General features: G+C 38.8%; 1 protein-coding gene across 1 annotated transcript; it reads right to left on the reverse strand.

Annotated features, from left to right (window-relative positions):
• Nucleotides 1-3,887: 3,887 nt before the first annotated feature.
• sod1 (superoxide dismutase 1, soluble) lies at nucleotides 3,888-7,852 on the reverse strand. Its single transcript, XM_080866396.1, has 5 exons — nucleotides 7,698-7,852; nucleotides 6,301-6,397; nucleotides 6,081-6,150; nucleotides 4,447-4,564; nucleotides 3,888-4,268 (listed from the first exon to the last, which is right to left on the reverse strand). The coding sequence occupies exons 1-5, from the start codon at nucleotides 7,767-7,769 to the stop codon at nucleotides 4,161-4,163; spliced, it is 465 nt and encodes a 154-aa protein (XP_080722522.1). The 5' UTR covers nucleotides 7,770-7,852; the 3' UTR covers nucleotides 3,888-4,160.
• Between the last annotated feature and the right edge of the window lie 845 nt (nucleotides 7,853-8,697).

Genomic DNA, 8,697 nt, shown 5'->3' on the forward strand with positions numbered 1-8,697 from the left:
AACTTCAATTTTAATTTCATCGGTAAGCGTACAATGTAGTGCCTAAATCCCAAGAGGGGGAGTGTACCTTAAGTCACAAATACTGCAGTAAACGTCATAAGCCAGCCATAGGTGCTGTGTTTTATTGAGACACAAGCAAACAAACATGCAAATATATTTTAAAATCCAAAAACAGAATTCAAACAATTCTAACAAGCTTGAACGTCAAGGTAGGTAGTCTTCAGGAATAGTGCTCCAGACTTCGTGAAGGACATTCAGAGTTCTTCTTTGGATGTTGCCTGACTTTTGTTCTGTTCTCTGTCAAGATGATCTTTGCAAAGCTGTCTGTTAGGTAGACACAATACTGGTTCATCCCTTGAGGTAGGTGCCTTTGTTGCGCTTGTTTAAGTGGCTTAACAAACAAAGAAAAATCCTTTTTAAAGGTAGAAGAACTAAACTGAAAACTGAAAGTGAGTGTAAAAGCATCCAATGTCAAATAATAAAAATTCATAAAACAAACTAAAAAAGAACTTCAGAGAGCTTGGACAGCTCTTAAAAGCACCTTGGATGCAAAACATAAAGAGATGAAGGGTAGCTCAAGACTTTTGCACAGTCCATTACCAATTTATCGGTGATTGCATTTTCATTACGAACCTGAATATGAAGAAATTCCTTTATACACCAGTTAGGAGACCACAGATCTAAACTAGTATTTTTATTCTCTCAATTCGACAACCAGGAATGGACAAAAGACACAAATGTGTAATGACTGGGAACACAGGTGAGCCCAAAACAATATGCTCAGAGATTAAGAAAACACCCCGATGACCTTTACAGTATCTTCTTGGAGTCCATTTCTCAGTGGAATAGAGCTGTTTATTAGGCAGGGGTGCGGCCATGCGTTTTGTGTGCAATTCATAAACACGAATCTGTTAAAGAAAAGCCGGTACAGGCTGTTCGGTTGGAGTGCTGGGCCATACACGTTCTACTGCAGCCTGGGGGAGTAACAGTAAGAGCCCTCCTCCAGAAATGTGAACACACTGGTTCTCCTCTGTGGCGTTTCAAAGCACAAAGCTGGATGCCTATTTAAAAAATACAAAAAGACAAAATCACAAGTACAGTACACTCACTCATACAGACACTTAGGCATGCCAGTAAAGTGTCTGTCCCTCTGCTTAGCTTGCATAACTTAGTTAAAAAGAACTAACTGTGAGTCATCCCTATGTGAACACCAGAGGGAAGGCTTTACTATCACAAGTATGACTATGTAGATGTGGGTGTGTGGTATCAGTTAATAGGCTGACATCTCTTCCTTTCTTTTCTCATATGATGCACACGCAGATACATTTGTCACTGCAACTACTTTAGAAACAAATATTCCTGTAAGACTGGTATTTTGGGGAAGAACATACAAAGCCTCTGAATTCTAAGCACTACCTTTCAGTGAATGTGCTGACAGCCATTTCTTTATTTGACACTAAAAGATTTCGAAGAATGAGAAGCCGTATAGTGTAAAGGTGACAGTGACAAAAATAAACAAATAAATGAATAAAAATAAATCTTCCAATATGATCTTCAATCAGCAGCTGGTTAGAGTCTCTGTTGTTTTTCCATAAAGTTCTGTGTAGTTTTGTTGGATTCTCCGGCTGCCATGGCCTCCCTACCTCAATGCCAGCTGCACTGGTAGTGTCTATTATTCATCACCTCCACTCCCAGGCTATTTATACCAACTTTTACAGCCAGCCTGTCTTTCTGTTCGACTGGCTGCATCCATCTACTTGAATAGAGCTATCTCAGCTTACAATTTTAGGCTGCCTCAGAGTTCTTGGCCAGATACAAAATCACTTCAAGTTTAAATGCTTTCCCATTTAAAAGAATATTGCAATCTTAAACCCTGCAAATTCAAGTTCTTTTCATAAAATACTTGGTGCTTTCATTTTTTTTTTAACATTTCTAGTACCTGAATGTGTTCACTAGCAATATATTAACTGTTAAGTAGCAAGCACAGCAACATAAATTTTGTTTCATGTGCCTTGTTAGAGTATATGATTATTCTACTCCACATCTTCATGTGCAATTTAAATTGCACACGCTGCAGCTTGCCATTGGATTGCTCCCTGAGGCATGGACTTCACTGAAAGAGCCTCCAATCTCCCATTTACCCACAAGAAGAGTACGGTCATGTCAACTCACATGGGAGCAACTTACATTCAAATGAAAATGCAATTTAAGCAGCCACGCACTTGTTATCGGTAGGCAGAGGTGTGCATACTGTCTGAGATAGAAACACTGTTTGTGTCTGTATGTATGTGTGTGTGTGTGTGTGTGTGTGTGTGCGTGCGTGCGTGCGTGCGTGCGTGTGTGGATGCTGGTCAGCATGGGTCACAGCTGTTCAGTCAGGTTTCTGGATGAATGGATAGCCCAAGATTTTTTAATTTCAGCCCAGCTTCCAACGTGATATTTCAGCAGTTTGACACTCATCGCCTGTGTGACATGTACACCAGAAGTTTATATTTACAGGAAATAGCAATTAATAATTTAAAGTAAGGATTTTTTCCCTTATGTAGGTCCTGATCAGCACTAACACACTAACTTGTGGATGTTCGCCTCCACTGATACATACGTATTCTTTTAGTTTCTTTAAGTAAAAATGCACAAACTGTGTGACAGGATTTTTAATCTTAATAAAAAAGACAAAAGCTGTTTGGATTAATTTGTGTTGGAGAACAAAACCAACAGCTAATTGTTACAACTGATTCGCGAAGAGTAAGTGCCCCCTCTAGAGGAAGATTGGGGTATTACACAGTGCAGAATTTATATTCATCAGTTTTATTGTTGTTACCACTTTGCAGGAATTCCCTGCAGCAAAATGAAATTTCATTTAGAGCAAGGAAATCACTGTGACTTTCATTTGCAGTAACTTTATTGTAAATTAGATTTACAGCAAGATTTTTCATTTAAATTTGCAAAAAAAAGTTACTGTAAAATTACAGTAACCTGTTCATAGTGTTGTAAATGTGAGGTTAATTAATTTACAAAATATTAAAATGTCTTTTTAAAGTTGCCTGATTTTTTGTTTTGTACTGTATTGTAGTGAAACATCTAAAGCCAATATTAAGCCAGCTTTTCCCAACCTTTAAATACTTCTCATTGCCTTTGAGATATTTGGAGATAAATCACCTGCACGGATCCTACATCATCTTTTATTTTCCAACAAGACAATGACCCCAAACACACCTCCAGGTTGTGTAAGGGCTATCTGACCAAGAAGGAGCGTGATGGAGTGCCAGATGGCCTGGCCTCCACAGTAACCTGACCAAAACCAAGTCGAGATGGTTTCAGGATGAGATGAACTGCAGAGTTAAGGCAAAAGAGCCAACAAGTGCTCAGGATGGGAACTTCAAGACTGTTGGAAAACCATTTCAGGTAACAGGGTTCATACACTTCACCTGTTGCCTACTGGTGGTGGTCAGAGGGCCTGGTGGCGCCAGTGTCTGGCAGCCTCGCCTCTGTCAGTGCGCCCCAGGGTGGCTGTGGCTACAATGTAGCTTGCCATCGTGAATGTGTGTGGGTGGATGACTGGATATGTAAAGCACTTTGGGGTCCTTAGGGACTAGTAAAGCGCTTGATAAATACAGGCCATTGCTGTTTGTATTAATGTTGAAGTCCTAAATTATCATCTTTAAATATTTAATCTTTCTCACTGCTTTTCTTGAACAAGCTAACATAAGAAAAACTGGAAGATTTCAGCCATAAAATAGTCATTGAAAATGTCAGTGAAATCTATGGGGCCCTTTTCCAGTAACTGACTGGTGTTTCATCCTTACATGTTTTAGAGGATCCAAACAGGTTAAAAAGGGGCCACCTTCAACTACAAGATCAATCACACACACAAAAAGAAACAACTTAGATGAACTATTTATTTTTTTCCTTAAGTATACAATTGTTCATCACTTGTGCGTTACCAATTCTTTGGGATGCTCACATGGAAACATAACCCCATTCATACAATTGTCATGAGGAACAAACAGGACAAAGCATAGCTCATCTACTTCACTGGTGACTAAAAGTCACAGAGAACTGAAAAGGACAAACTGTCACATCAAGTAGCTCTATTGGTCTTGTTAAGTGCTCTATGAAAAACAAAACTAAACTCAGTGCTTCATGTTCTGTTAAGTTGATTACTGGGTAATTCCAATGACTCCACAGGCCAGACGTCCACCAGCATTACCGGTCTTCAGGCTCTCTTCATTTCCTCCTTTTCCCAGGTCATCAGCCTTCTCGTGGATCTAATACAAAGGGCAAAAAAGGTTTTCATAAACAGTTCTCAAAGCTAAGCCACATACAGTAACTTGAGGCTCGCAATCTGGAATATATCACTTTCACATATAATGAGAATAAAAGGGAAATGAAAATAAGCAGAAAGGAAATGAACAAAGTGACAAAGGACTGTCATTTTTCACTTACCACCATAGTTCTTCCAATGATGGAGTCACGACCTGTGAGGGAGATAATTTTGTCCGTGATGTCAATCTTGGCAACATTATCTGCTCCTGCAGTCACATTCCCCAGGTCTCCAACATGCCTGTTTACAAAGGAAAAACAAAACAACCTTGCTTTTATCCAGGGGTGTCAATATGGAAAATATGAAGGAGAAAATATGAAATAGTAACTGTTTTCATACTTTTTACAGCTTTTCCTATTGATGCAGGTTTTCCCCATGATCATTTGTACTACAGCAAAGTAATTAAGTACCAGTCAAAAGACAGATAGTTAAAAAGTAAAATAAGTAAATAAATAAAACGTAATAGTTCAAAGAGTTTTTTTTGTTAGTTTTTTTTGTTTTTGTTTTGTTTGTTTGTACCACCTACACTACCGCTCTGAGCCACATGTGTATAAATAATAAATATTTCATGGATGGAATATAACCTACAAAAATCTTAAGATTTACAAACATCACCTTAAGATTGCTTAAGTCTCTTTTATTGTGGTGAATTTTGTTTTAATGATACAACACTGCAGAGTGTGACGATGGCATATGCTGGCCTTACAGTTAGGATTCATTCCACATAATCTATCCAGTTTGAAATCAGCTGAGCATATTGTTTGTACGTTCCCTTCTCTGACTTTCCTGCATCACTTTTAATTATCACAGGTTGCCTAAACTGGTGACATTTAACCTTTGTTCCACATACATGCAAATCAAAGCTACAGTCAAACCTAGTGTAACGTGAAAGTATTAAGCATCATCACCTAACACAGACTGCATGCAAAATTCTGCAAACTCACCTGGGCCATTTCTATATGAGAATCAATCTATTCAAGCAAACAATTTGCAACTTTGAGTTAACTGAATGATAAGTAATCCAAGGCTATTTTTGGTCTTCCTTAAAATGACACAGCCATATCACAACAGGGCCCCTCTTGACATGATCTGAAGCTTATTTTTAAAGCACCCTACTGAATCTTTCAGTCCTTTGTAACCATTTATATTACCTCTTATTGTAGCCACTGCTGAGAAGTAGTGATGGTGCAATGAAGCCCCGTGAATGTGTTGAATCTTTCTGGCCAATTGCTTCGCCAGAAGGCAAATCACAAGAAGCTCATTTGAAAGTACTGACATTTACTGGTCATTCAATGTACAGCAGCTCTGTTGTGATAATACATGTGTGCTACATACCAGTGAATATGTAAATGTAATATATACCTCAGAGATTGATTTGAAAAGATATGTTATTACTGGGAGGTATCATGTTAAAATCCTCCCTAACTGCTGATATTTTTTTTGGCCTTTTTGTTGATCCATAATGTGCATAAAATCTCCTTGTAACTTCGTGATGATCCTCAGAATGACCTCAGATCCAGTTCATGAAAAAAAATTAACTCCCACGTCTTTTTAACAGCTCGAATCACATAACAAGGCAGTCAGGCAAGTGGCCACGTGATATTCTAAAGAATACAGGCCTAGACAAAGGTTTCATTTGGACACACCCACTTTGCTTAACACGGGCCTTGGGACTTCAGTGTCAGACGTAACATTACTACTGATATGCAATATATTAACTTTTTATACTGATACTTTTTCTTCAGACTCGACTCACCTTTCCGCATCATTAGGTCCAGCATGATTCTTGCTGTAGGGATTGAAGTGTGGACCTGCACTAATGCACCCTGGGAAAGAAAATATATATTAAACATATTGAACTATTGCAAATTTAGTCTAGATTACCTAACCTAGGTGATGCAGTAACATTATCAAATTCTGAAAATTAAGAAATCCAAGTCTCTTTGGATTTGAATCTCTCACACACAGAAACTTACCGTTTGTGTTATCTCCAAAAACATGGACATGGAAACCATGCTCACCAGGGGTAAGGCCTTTGATTTCTCCTGTCAGCTTCACAGGGGCTGAGTCATTCTAGCAGATCAAAAACACAAATACAAAAGAAGCTCTCTAAGCCAGGTGGCTAGAAGGACAGGAATATTGAATGAAGATTACTTCCACTCATGCTGTTGAACGGAAGTAATCATTTCTTATAATCAGGTAAGGAGAGGAAAAACAAAACCGGGCTGTAGGATTTGGTGCCAAAAAATTAACAGACCTTTCAGATATACTACAAAAGGCATACTCTCAAATATAAACCTAAAAGATCTTATTAAATCGAACTACAACAACAGTAATGTTCAATAAGTTTGTTTTAAGGCATGGTACGGTTAGTTTAAACTGCACAATCATGCTTTCTGAAAGTTATTACTGGAGGGTGCAATGCATTTTCTATGGGAAAAGGACAGGTGATCATTCATCACGTCTACACAGCAGGAAATCTCTTAGAAAACCTCCAAGCACCTTAAGGCAACTGTTGTGATTTGGTGATCTAAAAATTTTAAAATGCACTGAACTGAAATCAAATGATTGGTTACAAATATTACTTATACACTGTAATTTACACACAAAGTCTTCTTTGATGTGAATGAGTCCGTCTCTTTGATAGTGGACCATGTGTCTTTGACGGTTGCACCGTGCACTTTACCCTTATCAAGAAGGCCAAATAAACGAAAGGCAACGAAAACAAGGACAGGCAATGACTCGGCAAAAAATAACGAGCAAATTCGCGTTTGCTCGTTTTGACGGATCACAATAATATCGAAGCATTTTGCCGGCTGTTTCGGAGTTACAGCAAAAGCATTACATGCAGAAGTGCTTGCCTGGTTAATGAAACCACATCTGGCCGTCTGTTTTATACTGGCCCTGCAAACGTTAAATTTACGCAACAAGCGTCTTTCTTATACAAACAGCCTGGGCGGCCCTTAAAAAACACACCTTTAACCATTACCACTGCACAGGCTTTAGTGGTCAAAGGTTACTGCTATAGTGACAAGCCAGTGATTTCATATATCCTGCTAAATGCGTGGTTTACACAAGCAACCTACTTTGAAGTGCAGAGTAAACTGAGGTTAATTAGCAACGGGGTGGCGTTGAATATGAGACCAGACTGCAAGAAAACCCACGCAATTGTGCACGAGCTGTCATTCACAAGGTAACGCGTACCTAGCTAGCAAGCCAACAGCAAACTAACCATTAGACAAGCTAAAGAGAGCAGAACTTGGCTAGCTTAGCCGTCAGCGATAACGGTAGCGTTTCGCTTTTAAACGGCTAAATGCGTAGTTTGTGGGATGTTTTTTTTCTCTCAACTTCAAAGAAGAATAGCTCGTCTTACCTCCTGTTCAAAATAAACTGTCCCACTAGTGTCGCTAGTTCCCTTCAAAACGCAAACAGCTTTCAGCACCATCTTTGCAGAAGTTTCAGACACTACACCCAGCCGTGGTCTTGCTTTTGACAAGCGATTACGCGATACTACTTAACTAATAGGCGGGTGTATGCTACATCAACCAATCAGAATCAAATAAAATTAAAAAGGGCACATTTTGATTGGTCACCGCTAAGACAGTGTCTTATCAGACAGACGGAACAAAATCTCTATAACGACTTTATAAAAATAATTAAATATATAAAATACACAGATAAGTGAGAAATATAATTTTTTTCGAGAGTAGATCTGAGAAAGTTCCCTGTACTTAAAAAATGTCATATGCATCCTTGTGAGTAGGGGTGGGTTTTAATAATCGATTCATCGATTAAAATCGATTCTGGCTTGGATAACGTGATATCGATTCATTAAAATCCTGAATCGATTTTTTATATAAATGTATTTTGCCCAAAATTCCAGAATCTCAGCTCACAAAATTTTGACAACCACCAAACATTTAAAACAGTAAATGAGAGCAGGTACACGGCTTCTGCACAAAGAGGTAAACACAAAGCGCAGACCGCGGATCAGAATCAGTGAGATGTCGCCTTTCTCACCCGACGGCACGGACACGGTCGGGGCTGAAAGCCGACAGCTCGCTGATTCTGATGTTTTGGCGGGTCCGCGCTTTGTGTTTACGCCCCTTTTGCCCTGATTCTAAAGCTGTTAGTTTTATCTCTCTCCGAACAATATTGACCGAACCAGCAGCAAAAGAAGATCCAAACTAAGCTTCACATAAACATCGTCAAGGACTCGCTCTTACTTTTGCCGTTTTGCTTCCACCACAATAAAAAATAAAAAAAAAACTGCTGCCATAGGAATTGAGAGTAAAAAAAATCATAATCAAGCTGCTAATCAAATTAAATTGATTAGTGTGAACACTGCTACAAAAGCAGAAATTTTGACAATT

Source organism: Rhamphochromis sp. 'chilingali' (genome assembly GCF_963969265.1).
Source record: "Rhamphochromis sp. 'chilingali' genome assembly, chromosome: 19".
Classification (NCBI taxonomy): domain Eukaryota; kingdom Metazoa; phylum Chordata; class Actinopteri; order Cichliformes; family Cichlidae; genus Rhamphochromis; species Rhamphochromis sp. 'chilingali'.